The 14,858-nt window shown below is 45.4% G+C and overlaps 1 protein-coding gene across 3 annotated transcripts in view; it reads left to right on the top strand.

Moving 5' to 3' along the window:
* Positions 1-14,858, top strand: part of LOC141192955 (neutral amino acid uniporter 4-like) — a 271,000-nt gene that overhangs the window by 247,797 nt on the left and 8,345 nt on the right. For 2 of the 3 annotated variants that reach the window (XM_073662071.1, XM_073662072.1), the window contains exon 11: positions 6,650-6,821. In XM_073662071.1, coding sequence (XP_073518172.1) covers positions 6,650-6,821 — 172 coding nt within the window. Of the gene's footprint in view, positions 1-6,649; positions 6,822-14,858 lie in introns of those variants that run through there. The other variant, XR_012266281.1, reaches the window with a different exon arrangement.

Raw genomic sequence — 14,858 nt, 5'->3', positions numbered from 1 at the left:
CCATTGTCAGGCTCACAGGACGAAGCGGACAAAGTATTGAGTACCGGGTGTAGAGAAGTCTCTCTCCATTTGTCATCGAGTGGTATCCCGGAGGGTTCAGGAGGCAACAGGGGATCCTCCGCCAGGTAGTAGAGGTGCACAGACTCTGAGGTAACCACAGCTTTGGAGCATCCTTGGACATGCACACCGGTTAAAGAGAAAGAAGCATCTGATGCCGGGTGCAGGAAGTTCTCCTGTGTGGAGTCTGGATGGGCAGAAGTCTCTTCGGCCAGGAGAACTGGTGCACTACCCACGCACATTACCCATTGGGGTTTCTCCGGGATACAGGGAGATGAAGCTTCAGTAGGGACTTCAAGGTTGGGGTCAGGAGGTCTCAGGGAGGACAGACCCTGGCGTGACGGCTTGCCTCTAAGTCTAGCACGTCTGGACTGCCTCTTGAGGTTGAGAGAAGTATTCCGGAAAGCGTAGTCACCCTGTGAGGATTCTGGGTGGGCAGTAGTCTCATTGGGCTGGAGGACTATTGCGCTACCCACACACATTACCCGTCGGGGCTGCTCCGGGATATTGGGAAGTGAAGCTTCAGCAGGGGCTTCAGAGTTAGGGTCCTCGAAGACCATACGAAAGGCCACCAGGAAGGCCTGCAGGTCAAGGATGACAGGATCCCATGCTTCCCATAGGGGGGTGACCCATTTCAAGGCATCACCCGCTAGGTAGTCAATCATAAAGGCCACTTTAGCCCAATCGGAAGGAAAATAGAGAGGGTAGGCCTTAAAGTGTAGCATGCATTGCTCCACAAATGCACGACACTGTCTTGGATCCCCATAGTAACGTGGCGGATCCGCAGGAACGAGGGCTGATAGATCCATCTGGACGGGTGCGTAATTCGCCTGGAACTCAGCTAAAGGGGGAAAAAAATTTATTTATTTTATTTTAATGCATGTATTCGCTGGAAAAACTTCTCAAAGAGCGAAGGCCGTGGGGCTCAACGGGAACCATGGCCTGAGCATGCTGTTATGCACACGCCCGGGCTAAGCGGCGTGTGCGTGTGATTGTAGTGATTCCACTGGACCGTGCCGGAGAGTGAATGCCTGGAGGGGCGTGACTAAGTATTCACCCGATCCGACCAGGGTCGCACGACGGCATACGACGCCAGTGCACCAAGGAGGAACCGAGCAGAGGGACCAGGTGCTACTCCAGGACAGACCCCGGACACGGCTGTTGACCCACACAGGGGAATACAGGAACAGGCTGGTAGGCTGGCACACAGACTGGTATGCAGGCAGGCGGGTATGCAGGCAGGGGGGTAAAGGCAAGCACAGCTAGAGTGCAGACAGGGAGGCACTAGCAGGTAGGAACACAGGCGGGATAGGACCCAGTACACACCGGGACTCAGGAACAATACAGGCAGAGGGTTACAGGCAAGCACAGCTAGAGTGCCGACAAGGCTGAGCAGGGAGGACAGGGCTCTGTTCACACGGAACAGACAGGAAGGGAAAGACAGAGCCAGATACTCACACAGTACTTGCAGAGACAATAAGCAGGAGTTAGGTACGAGTTCAGACTCTGCAGAAAAAGGAAGGGAACGGACATAGAGGCAAAACAGGTAAAGGACAGGAGAGAGTTCAGACTGGAACTGAGTGTACGGAGGAGACCGACACTGCAGAGGGATACAGGAGCGGGTCTGGGAATACGGCCCCCAGAGAGGCGGAACGAACAGGCAAGGAGCGTGTTCAGACAGGACAGACCAGACGCAGGAGCGGGTCTAGGAAATCGGCCACTAGAAGGCGGAACGAACAGGCAAGGAGCGTGTTCAGACAGGACAGACCAGACACAGGAGCGGGTCTAGGAAATCGGCCACTAGAAGGCGAGAGGAACAGGCTAGGAGCGTGTTCAGACAGGACAGACAAGAGAACACAGAAAGGAGTCAGTTCAGACACGGGAGCTGAAACCGCAAAGCAGGAGACATACAGGACTCAGTTCAGACACGGGAGCTGATACCGCAAAGCAGGAGACATACAGGACTCAGTTCAGACACGGGAGCTGATACCGCAAAGCAGGAGACATACAGGACTCAGTTCAGACACGGGAACTGATACAAAAAGCAGGAGACAAGAGACGGGACCTGGCACCTTCAGAGTGCAAGCACACACTGAAGGAAACACTATGCACAGGCAGGGATAGAAGGGAGCTGCAGAGCTATATACCAAGTGACAGACAGCAATAGGCTGAGGACGCACAAGGGGTGTGACCCACAGCAGGTACAAAAGGCAGGAAGTGATCGGGCGCCGCCCTTAAGCAGCAGAAACAGACACAAACAGACAGCATGGAGGGAAGCCAGAGAGACATTCTGGACAGGAGATCAAGTGCGCCCTCTTGCACAGTGGGAGATGGACCACCATGCAAGGACGCCGCCAGGTATGTTACAGCCGTTCTCCGGTACTACAGCTCAGATTTGAACAGCCACTACACAGTGTATGGATCTGTGATAGTCCAGCTCTGTATACTATGTACATTCGGCCGTCGTCACTGCAAACGTCCGATCAGTGAAGTGCCAGTCATCGGGGAGCCACCAGTCCAATATTGATGACCTATGCTAAGGATAGTGGCCTATCCCTTTAAGAGCAGTGTGTGGAACGCCAGGGCAAAGTACATTAAGGGAAACCAGCCTCAGGTCTAGGTTTGGTTTCTTTGCCAGCTTTTGCACTAGCAGAAGATCTGTGGTCAGTTCTCCAAGATGTTTGGAACAACCTCCCTGCTGAGTTCCTTCAAAAACTGAGTGTAATTACAAGTACCTAGAAGAATGGAAACTTTTTGAAGGAAATGGTTGGTTACAGCAAATTTTGATTTAGAGTTTTGGCTTTACATTTTGTTAACCCTTTATCGCTACTTTACTGATAAACCTTGTCCGAGTGTTTGGAGTGGGCTGTGTGTAATATATTCAGCACCTGCTTTTAACTTTAACAGCAGTCATCACTCAGCACTACTGCCAATTGCTGCTGTTAACCTGGTAAATGCTGCTGTCAATCACTTAAGTACCACAATGTGGCTCACGCAGTTTGTTCTGATACCCGCCATGCATTCGCGGGGAGCCACCATTATTTTGCCTGTGATGTCAAGCTATTGACCGCATTGCTGCATGTAGTAGAAACGATAAGACAAAGGTTCAAGTCCCCTATGGGGACTGAAAATAGAAGTAAAATGTGAAAAAAAATCAAAAATAAAAGTTTTTAAAAATATAAAAAAAAAAACCAAAAGCATAAAAATTCAAATCACACCCCTTGTCCACAGTGATAAAGAAATGTAAAAAAAAATAAAAACAGTGGATACGGTATATATTTGGTATTAGGGCATATAAAAATCCAATCTGTGAAAAATATAAAATTGTTTAATCCATACGGTAAATGGAAAGAAAAAAAAAATCTAAATTCCAAAATTCCCGTTTTTGTAGCTGCACCTCTTAAAAAACACAAGCCAGCACCCCGCACCACTGATGAAAAATTAAAAAAAAGTTATGGGTCTCGGAAAATGGAGGCACAACTTCTTATTTATTTTTTATTTTTTTACAAAGTTCAGAATTTGTTTTTCCCGTACAAAACAAACTCTTGTTCACTTTCTTCTACACTTGTCTAAAACTTTTGCCCAGTTCTGTATATCTATATTTTTTCCTGTGCTGGAGAGTTGTCATCCTTCCGCCCCTCTGACGTCCGCTCTTCCTCCGGAGGTGCGCGCTCGCTGACAGCTCGTTATCTCTGCTCCTCGCTCTGCTCTATGGCGTCCGGCCGCTGCCGTGGCCGTTAGAGGAGAGATGATGCGGTGAATGCTTATGTTGTGCAGAGCTGGCATCGCGCGCTATCTCCCTTCTACGCCAGGACCGCTGTGTTTTTAGAAGTCAGACGTTAAAAAGCTATTGGGATTGCTGACAAACAGTGTTATTAACTCCTCGGTGCCTCCCTGGCGCTGTGTCTTCGCCGCCATTAAAGGGATTGTAAGATGTTTAATTGTAGAAGCAAATCATAATCTCATGTTCATAATGTCATGGCACAATATGGCCATAATCTCATGTACATTAAGGACAGATGTTCACTTCCTGGTACCTGCAGCCAGAAGTGCAATAATCCGCCACCGGGAGGACACATGAGCACACTGGGGGTGAACGAGAGCCAAGGAAAGTTACCCTGAGCAAGCACAGCCCTATAGTTAATGGTTGAGCCACCTGACAGCGTCAGGACCCCCAACTATTACTGACTGTGGAGCTACCTGTCAGTGTCAGGACCCCCGACTATTACTGACTGTGGAGCCACCAGACAGTGTCAGGACTCCCGACTATTACTGACTGTGGAGCCACCTGACAGCACACAGGACCCCAACTAATAGTGACAGCCTCAGGACCCCTGACTATTACTGACTATAGAGGTATCTGACAGCACACCGGACCCCGACTAATAGTCACAGCCTCAGGACCCCTGACTATTACTGACTGTGGAGCCACCTATCAGCGAACAGAACCCCAACTAATAGTGACAGGTTCAGGACCCCCAACTAGTACTGACTGTAGAGGCACCTGACAGCACACAGGACCCCGACTAATAGTCACAGCCTCAGGACCCCTGACTATTACTGACTGTAGAGCCACCTATCAGCGCGCAGGACCCCAACTAATAGTGACAGGTTCAGGACCCCCAACTATTACTGACTGTAGAGGCACCTGACAGCACACAAGACCCCGACTAATAGTTACAGCTTCAAGACCCCCGACTATTACTGACTGTGGAGCCACCTAACACCGTGCAGGACCCCCAACTATTACTGACTGTGCAGCCACCTGACAGGGTGCAGGACCCCCGACTATTACTGACTGTGGAGCCACCTGACACCATGCAGGACCCCCGACTATTACTGACTGTGGAGCCACCTGACAGCGTGCAGGACCCCCGACTATTATGGACTGTGGAGCCACCTGACAGCGTGCAGGACCCCCAACTATTACTGACTGTGGAGCCACCTGACACCGTGCAGGACCCCCGACTATTACTGACTGTGGAGCCACCTATCAGCGAGCAGGACCCCAACTAATAGTGACATGTTCAGGACCCCCAACTATTACTGACTGTAGAGGCACCTGACAGCACCCCGACTAATAGTTACAGCGTCAAGACCCCCGACTATTACTGACTGTGGAGCCACCTGACACCGTGCAGGACCCCCCACTATTACTGACTGTGGAGCCACCTGACACCGTGCAGGACCCCCGACTATTACTGACTGTGGAGCCACCTGACAGCACACAGGACCCCGACTAATAGTGACAGCCTTAGGACCCCCGACTATTACTGACTGTGGAGCCACCTGACACCGTGCAGGACCCCCGACTATTACTGACTGTGGAGCCACCTGACAGCGTGCAGGACCCCGATATAGTGACAGGTTCAGGACCCCCGACTATTCCAGACCGCCGACTATTACGGACTGTGGAGCCACCTGACAGCACACAAGACCCTGACTAATAGTGACAGCCTCAGGACCCCCGACTATTACTGACTGTGGAGCCACCTGTCAGTGAGCAGTACCCCCAACTAATTGTGTCAGTGTCAGGACCCTCGAATATTTCTGACTGGAGGCATGTGACAGAGCGCAGGACCCCAACTAATAGAGACAGCGTACAGGACCCCCTCCACTAATCATGACAGCGTCAGGACCCCCGACTATTTCTGACTATGGAGCCACATGACAGCGCGCAGGACCATCCCTGCCCCCACCCGACTATTAGTCACAGCGTCAGGACCCTCGTGTATTACTGACTGTAGAGGCACGTGACAGGGAGCAGGAACCCGACTATTATTGACAGCGTTAGGACCCCGTATATAATTGACAGTGGAGGCACCTGACAGTGTACAGGACCCCCTTTTATAACGGACAGTGAATACATATGACATCATTGGTCATAATTGTGATGTCATCAGTTCTCGTAAGACTCTCTAATAAACTCTGTTGTCAGTCTTGTTGGTGTAGATGGGAGGGGGTAGGACATAAAGAAACAGGTCATTGTCAAGTCCAGCCATGCAACATCTGTAATCGACAGCTATGACATTTCTTTTACAGGGCAAATGGCTTAATTCAGCAAAGTTGTCCTCTTCTGTAACGTTAAAGGAGTTGATTAAGAACTGACCTATGGATATGCCCCCAATGTCCGATATGACCCCCTCAAATTGTAACATTGCGGCAGCGTAGGAAGCATTGCACCATGTTGGCTCCACACAGCTTTCTATGGCGTCCTATGAAGAAGACTGAGTGGAGTCAACAAGTCCACTACGCTTACCTAACTCTTTTGAAGACCACCCAATCATCAAGGTGGTCAGACTCCCACCAATTGGAGACTGATGGTTTATACTAGAACTAGCCATCAATATCTGTCCTGAGAAAACCCCTCCATTTTACCATCGTTGGTTAGTCTGTTTTTTGGGGGGAATGTTTGGTGGCATAACCAGTGTGGTCTTCATTGCATCCTCCACAGTAATGTGACCAGGTAGATTTGTGTAATACCAGAGTCATATTGGTTTTCCGCCATCGTTTCCGAACCAGATATATTACATTTCTCACATTAGATGTGATAAAAAGCACCAATCCATCCCGCTCTCCTGTCTCTCTCCAGGTGCCATGGCCGTTTCCATCCCTCGACTTGACCTGGTGATCTCCTTTGTGGGTGCCGTGTGCAGCAGTTCGTTAGCCCTGATCCTACCTCCACTGGTGGAAATTATCACCTTCTGGAAAGAAGACCTCCACCCTCTGACCGTAATGAAGGACCTTTCCATCGCGGCCATTGGGTTTGTAGGATTCGTCATGGGAACATATGTAACGGTTGAAGAAATAATTTATCCCACTCATTTATTGTTAGCGGCCAATGTCACAGAGAGTCCGCTGAAAGAGACCAACAGCACTACCTTGGGATTTCCTTGAGAGCAACTGTCTGGAAGAACATTCATGTTACTGTGCCTTTTAAATTGGGAAGAAGGTGGGAGCGACGCTGAACTGTAGACTCTATTTATTAAAAGCAATACTTTGATATGGGGTTTCTTACAGATTTTATGCTTTTTTATATTAGGTGGTCTTTGGCTTGAAGGTAGGTTATTTATATATATATATATATATATATATATATATATATATATATATATATATATATATATATATATATAATATAGATAGATAGATAGATATAATATAGATTGGGATTTTTTGGTTTTGGAAAACCCCTGTCCCCCGGTTGGAGTTTGTTATAAGAACAAACAAACGTTGCCTTACTCACCATCCCCAGGTCCGGTGCCGAGTCTCTACTGCTGCTCCCCGTATTTGTTATTGTCTGCAGCGCTGATTTCATGTCGACAGCACTGCAGCCAATAAGGGAGCTCAGCAGCTCAACACCACAAGCTGCTTATAGCCGCTGAACTCACTGATTGGCTGCAGCGCTATTAATGTGAAGTCAGAGCTGCAGACAATACAAGACCCCAGGAGGAGTAGTGGAGACTTTGCATTGGACCCGGGGAAGGTGAGTAAAGAACATGTGTTTTTTTTGTTGTTGTTTTTTTTAAAACAAACTGCATCCTGGGGACAGATAGGAGGTAATCAAAAGTAATTTTTTAATTAATGTACGACTTATTTATAACAGAGCTTAATTTTCTGATAAAGATCCCTAGAAAGACATAAAACTGCATAATATAATTCTAGATATCTGCAGCCACCACTAGAGGGTATGTTTTTATTACTTGAATGCAATGTATACATAAGCTCCCTCTAGTGGGGGTTGAAGGTATCTATAATTTTATTAGTCAGCTCTATGTCTGTGCAGCGTCTTTGGAGCTCTGTACTAGTAAAACTGAGACCTGACTGTTACAAATATGTGTAAAGAAATAAATCAGCGCTGAATGGTGTTAAGAAATAGAAATTCACTTTTAAAGTCCATGTAGACAGGAGTGTATTCTACAATAGGCCATTGCAAACCTTTAAAGGGAACCTGTCACTGGGTTTTCCCAATAAAAAAACTATGGAAGACAGCTTTAATGCTTCTTTTACTCCAGTCTAGCAACCTGTATATGAGTCCAAAGCCTCTCTGTGTATCCAAAAAATATATTTTCTAATCCCCCGATACGGCGCTGTCTGATCTGATGGGCGTCACCGGTCTTGCTTCAGTGCCGCCCCTTTCCTCGCAATCAACGTCCTCCCACTTGCTTCATGTAGATGACGCATCCTGCATCCTCCACACAGTGCAGCCAATATTGCTCCTGCCCAAGCATACTTTGCTCTACCTAAAGTACTATATTGCTCATGCGCCAACTCATTGTGTCTTCTCCCGGCGCATGAGCAATACAGTACTTTGAGCAGAGTGAAGTACGCCTGTGTAGGAGCAATATTGGCTGCGCTGTGTGGAGGATGTAGGATGCGTCATCTACATGAAGCAACGAGAGGACGATGATTGTGAGAAGAGAGGTGGTGCCGAAGCAAGACCAGTGACGCCCATCGGACCTCGCCATTCAGGGGGGATTATAACAGGTATTATTTTTTGGATATGCAGAGGAGATTGAGTACTTGCATACAGGTTGCTGGACTGCTGTAAAAGAGGCGTTAAAGTTGGTGGCTGTGGTTTACAGGGCTGTGGAGTCGGTAAGCCAAACCTTCGACTCCGACTCCTCAATTTCCATGGCACCGACTCCACGACTCGGACTCCCTCATACATGGCTCATGTTTAAGTGATAAATTTACTGAAGCACAGATTCATCTCAGCTAAAAGTCTAGACCCTTACATCAGGAATAGGACAGACATTTATAGGATATTTCATAACTTTCCCAAGTTCTTATGAAAAAATATTCCCCACAAACTGCATTGAACTACTGTACCCAATTTATTATATATTTTAGGAGTTGGTCCATTTTATACCGAGTTCGACTCCACCAAAATGGGCTCTGACTCCGACCGCGACTTCGACTCCACAGCCCTGGTGGTTTATATTGTGAAAACCTGGTGTCACGCACAGTGTAGGAAAGGCAAAGTACAACACGAAGGGATCAGGGGAAGGGAGCCCAGACACTGGGGAAAGGGGGAGTGGAGACCTCCTAGGCTGATCTAATATCACCCTGTCTCTCCTACCTTCCCTATATTGGTTCCTCACCGATCTCCAGGAAACCTAAGCCCTGTATATGCCTGGAGCTAGGCCCTGGATAGGGAAGGGGGGGTGAGCACTGATTAGTCCCCGCTATAAACTAAAGACGACACGAGAGACAAACACTGGGGGAAGAAACTTAGCTTGCGCAGACTTCATAGAGATTTCACCAAATGACCTCCAGAGCACCAAAGAGGAAGTAAGCAGACTGCAATAGCTCCAAGCCTTCACAAGGGAACATGTGAATATCACCGGCGCCTCCCTGTAGCTAACTGAAAGTATTTAAACACCCAGACCAGGGTTTCAATCAGAGCAGGAGGGAGGTAGCCGTTGTGTCCTAGAGTGAGACAGCTAAGAAGGTGTATGTAATGCCAAAAGAAGTGACCTTCTGCAACCAGCCGCAGAAGGACTGACTGCTACATCTGACACACCCGAGACACCTGGTGACAGGTTCCCTTTAAATGGCAATTAGATCTGGGACTTGTAGTTGCACAGCTAATGCACAATCTAGCTTTCGGTACTATACAATAATGTCGCGCTGCAGATCTTCCACATATAGCGCCAGGAGGATGCTGAAATATGGCAGGTAATCATTAGAGGACGGTACTTAGAATAGAATTTTGCTGCTTTTCCCTTTATTAGCCGGGTACATTCTGTGCTTCCAAAATAATGTGGATTATTCACACAATGTACAACGACCAGCCAGCCCCACTGAACTCTTGTATCTCCGCAAATAACGCGGCAATACTGAAAACCTGAAATACTTGACTTTCAAGATTTTATACATAGATTTTTTTTCTAAGTATTTCTTTGTATTTTCTCCGTACCTGACTATTAAATGACCAATTCAGCTCTGCTACATTTGCACTTAAATCCTGTATTCACCTTCCTAACCTATGTTTTTTCTGCTCCTGTGCATCTTAAACGAGAACTGATGATACTTTGCAATTTGTCGTGGTTACTAACTCCTTGCCTTTTTCTTGTATACAGCTCACATGCAGACTAATGTGTCATAATAACAGATTACTTGCAAGATTGATCCAAAAGTGATCATCTATCCCCTATTTCTTATATTTTGTTTATATGCAAAAAGTAGGAAACCGATTACTGACTGCAGGCTCTGACTACGCAGAGGTTTGTAGTCTGTTACCAGGGAGATAATTTCCATCAAATAAAAGGAAGTGTTGAATCAGTTTGCTGCATTTTTTATTGAGACACCTGAATAATATATTAGTAATCCCCAAATAGCAATTAAATAACATAAGGGTATTGTCAGAAATAAATCCTTCAAAGGTGCATTATTATTTTTTTTTACTTAAATGCTGGTATATGAAGTTAAAAATAATTTTTGCTATTAGGTTTATTTAGAAACGTGCCATCGTTTCGCTTTTACAGCTCTTTTTTTTCTCTCCTACACATTGAATGAGATAGATGAGAATCTCGTCAGTGAGAGTTTGTCATTCCTAATCCCTCTTTTTCTGAAAGTCTATAAGCTGACTTATGACCACAGACCACATCAAAAAAGAGCTGAACTTTCATGTGATCATAAATCAGCTGAGAGAAACTCTTCGAAAGAGAGAATAGTTACAAACTTTGTCAAAAAAAGCTCACTGGCATATCCTTAGTTGGCTCATTCTGCAAAATTTTTAATGAAACCCAATTGCAAAAATTATTTCTAATGCAAAATACCTGCAATTAAGTAAAAAAAAAAATGCCCCGAAAGGTGTCAATGTCCTTGAAACCATTTAAAAAGTTTGTCCGACTAATTATTTTTTTCAGGATATTCATAGGTCATACGCTCCATTCAAACAAGACTTTTGGACCCCAACTTCCTCAGAATTGCGGGGACCACCAATTATCATTAATCCTTGGGATAAGGATAAATACTGTAGTGTGAAAAACTGTTTGCCCCCTTCCTGATTTCTTTTTCTTTTCATGTTTGTTGCACTTGAATGTTTCATATCACAAAACAAATTTAAATAGACAAATATAACGCAAGTAACCATAAAATGCAGTTTTTAATTGAAGGTCTTTATTATTAAGGGAAAAAGAAATCCAAACCTACAGGGCCCTGTGTGAAAAAGTGATTGCCCCACCCCCAAAACATGAATTAACTGTGGTTTATCACATCTTTGGGAAGCTGAGTTCAATTTCCCTAGCCATACACAGGCCTGATTACTGCCACACCTGTTCTCAATCAAGAAATCACTTAAATAAGACCTGCCTGACAAAGTGAAGTAGACCAAAAGATCCTCAAAAGCTAGACATCATTCTGAAAACCAAAGAACTTCCAGAACAAATGAGAATCGAAGTAATTGAGAACTATCTGTATGGAAAAGGTTATAAAGCCATTTCTAAAGCTTTGGGACTCCAGTGAACCACAGTGAGCAATTATCCACAAGTGGCAAAAACATGTGGTGAACCTTCCCAGGAGTGGCCAGCCGACCAAAATTACCCCAAGAGTGCAACGACGACTCATCCAAGAGGTCACAAAAGACCCCACAACAACATCCAAAGAACTGCAAGCCTCACTTGCCTCACGTAAGGTTAGTGTTCATAACTCCACCATAAGAAAGAGACTGGGTAAAAATGGCAGCATGGCAGAGTTCCAAGATGAAAACCACTGATGAGCAAAAAGAACATAAAGGCTCGATTCATTTTTGCCAGAAAATATATTGATGATCGCCAAGACATTTAGGAAAATACTCTGTGGACTGATGAGACAAAAGTTGAACTTTTTGGAATGTGTATGTCCCATTACATCTGGCCTAGAAGTAACACAGCATTTCAGAAAAGGAACATCATACAAACAGTAAAATGTGGTGGTAGTGTGATGGTCTGGGGCTGTTTTGCTGCTTCAGGACCTGGAAGACTTTCTGTGGTAAATGGAACCATGAATTCTGCTGTCTACCAAAAAATCCTGAAGGAGAATGTCCGGCCATCTGTCCGTGACCTCAAGCTGAAGCGCCCTTGGGTTATGCAGCAGGACAATGATCCAAAACACACCAGCAAGTCCACCTCTGTATGGCTTAAGAAAAACAAAATTAAGACTTTGGAGTGGCCTAGTCAAAGTCCTGACCTTAATCCGATTGAGATGCTGTGGCATGACCATAAAAAGGTGGTTCATGCTCGGAAAACCTCCAATGTGGCTGAATTACAACAACTTTGCAAAGGTGAGTGGCCAAAATTCCTCCAGAGCATTGTAAAAGACTCATTGACAGTTATAGCAAACGCTTCATTGCAGTTTTACTGCTAAGGGCTGCCCAACCAGTTATTTATTAGGTTAAGGGGGCAATCGCTTTTTTACACAGGGCCCTGTAGGTTTGGATTTCTTTTTCCATTAATAATAAAGACCTTCATTTAAAAACTGCATTTTGTGGTTACTTGTGTTATCTTTATCTATTATTTACATTTGTTTTGTGATCTGAAACTGAAAGTCGCAGTTTTAAGTGTCTTGCATTATTCTATGAGTTTTTTCACAACTTTTTTTGTGTACAAAAAGGCGCCTGTGCAGCTAAATGTTGCAAATTTTGCCCACAAATTTCAGGTCTACATAAAATCACTCCATGATGGGATCGGCGTACATTTTCGTAAAACTTCATTGACATTTTTTTTTTTTTTAAGTCGGTTAATGAATCAGCCGAAAAACCTTCGGAAACGCCAAACCTCTCCTGCAGCAAAGGGCATAAGATAAAAGACAAGCTCACATGAAATCAGTTTTAAAAAGGTGAAAATTAAAATAAAGCACAAATGAAAAACTCAAAAACTAGACCAAAAAAAGTGCAAATGCAATAATGAGCCTGGTCCTGTATCTGTGTATACATGGCACACGAGTGATATTGTAGGAAGTTATTTCCTTTCAGCTTTTCCATTACATGAGATGTTTTGCTATTTGTCAGAACATTTTGTATTTATTTTGGAGTTTATATATTAGAATTTTTCACTTGTATTAGGAATTAAAATATTGATAATTTTTCCCATCTTCTACCAGTCTCCGTCTGTTCTTGTTTCAGATAATTTCTTCTGTTTTTCCTCCTTTGCCTGAGATCTTCATATCCAGGTCCTTCCTCAGGCTACAGGTTGTCAAAGAGGACATGACATTTACTCTTATGGGAAAATGTAATCAAAAATTATGTTGTGCTGTTCCTTGTATGAATATATTGACAACCGGATGTTGCCATCACCATTGTCAGTGTGCCGTTTCCCTTCACTCTATGGAACTGACCAATCAGTACTGACAGTGTCTTTATAAATACATTGCCAGGAGGAATAACAGAGGGATGGATAAAGCTGTTCGCACATACATGAGTAATTATCAAAGGCAAGATCACGCTCTACGGGAGAGAGGTCCCTTCGCATAAGAGCTGACACTCTACAGGAGAATGGACCCTGCTCATAAGAGCTGATACTCTACAGGATGGAGGACCCTGCCCATAAGAGCTGACACGCTACAGAAGAGAGGACCCTGCCCATAACAACTGACACACTACAGGAGAGAGAACCCTGCCCATAAGAACTGACACTCTACAGGAGAGAGGACCCTGCCCATAAGAACTGACACTCTACAGGAGAGAGGACCCTGTCCATAAGAGCTGATACTCTAAAGGAGAGAGGACCCTGTCCATAAGAGCTGATACTCTAAAGGAGAGAGGACCCTGCCCATAAGAACTGACACTCTACAGGATGGAGGACCCTGCCCATAAGAGCTGACACTCTACAGGAGAGGTCCCTGTCTATAAGAGCTGACACTCTACAGAAGAGAGGACCCTGCCCATAAGAGCTGACACTCTACAGGAGAGGTCCCTGTCTATAAGAGCTGACACTCTACAGAAGAGAGGACCCTGCCCATAAGAACTGACACTCTACAGGATGGAGGACCCTGCCCATAACAACTGACACACTACAGGAGAGAGGACCCTGCCCATAAGAACTGACACTCTACAGGAGAGAGGACCCTGCCCATAAGAACTGACACTCTACAGGAGAGAGGTCCCTGCCTATAAGAGCTGACACTCTACAGGAGAGAGGACCCTGCACATAAAAGAGCTGACACTCTACAGGAGAGAGGACCCTTCCCATAAGAGCAGATACTCTAAAGGAGAGAGAACCGTGCACATAAGAGCTGACACTCTACAGGAGAGAGGTCCCTGCCTATAAGAGCTGACACTCTACAGGAGAGAGGACCCTGCACATAAAAGAGCTGACACTCTACAGGAGAGAGGACCCTTCCCATAAGAGCAGATACTCTAAAGGAGAGAGAACCGTGCACATAAGAGCTGACACTCTACAGGAGAGAGGTCCCTGCCTATAAGAGCTGACACTCTACAGGAGAGAGGACCCTGCACATAAAAGAGCTGACACTCTACAGGAGAGAGGACCCTTCCCATAAGAGCAGATACTCTAAAGGAGAGAGAACCGTGCACATAAGAACTGACACTCTACAGGAGAGAGCTCACTGCACATAAGTGCTGACACTCTACAGGAGAGAGGACTCTGCACATAAAAGATTATACTTATATGTAAGTATTTTTACAAATGCTCCCATGCATCTCAGGTCAGCCATGTCAATAGCCTTTTTGAGATTTTTGTCTACTTTTTATTGAAATCTTCCAGTGCATCTTTTACTGTGTAACATCAGAACAATAAACTATTTGATATTCAAAGTGACATTTTTCTGGTAGAGTCTACTCGAGAGCACTCAGAATG

Source organism: Phyllobates terribilis, unplaced genomic scaffold (genome assembly GCF_046119375.1).
Source record: "Phyllobates terribilis strain yellow unplaced genomic scaffold, ASM4611937v1 Scaffold_2__4_contigs__length_985480577, whole genome shotgun sequence".
In the NCBI taxonomy this organism is placed as follows: Eukaryota; Metazoa; Chordata; class Amphibia; order Anura; family Dendrobatidae; genus Phyllobates; species Phyllobates terribilis.
This window is presented reverse-complemented; position numbering and strand designations above follow the sequence as displayed.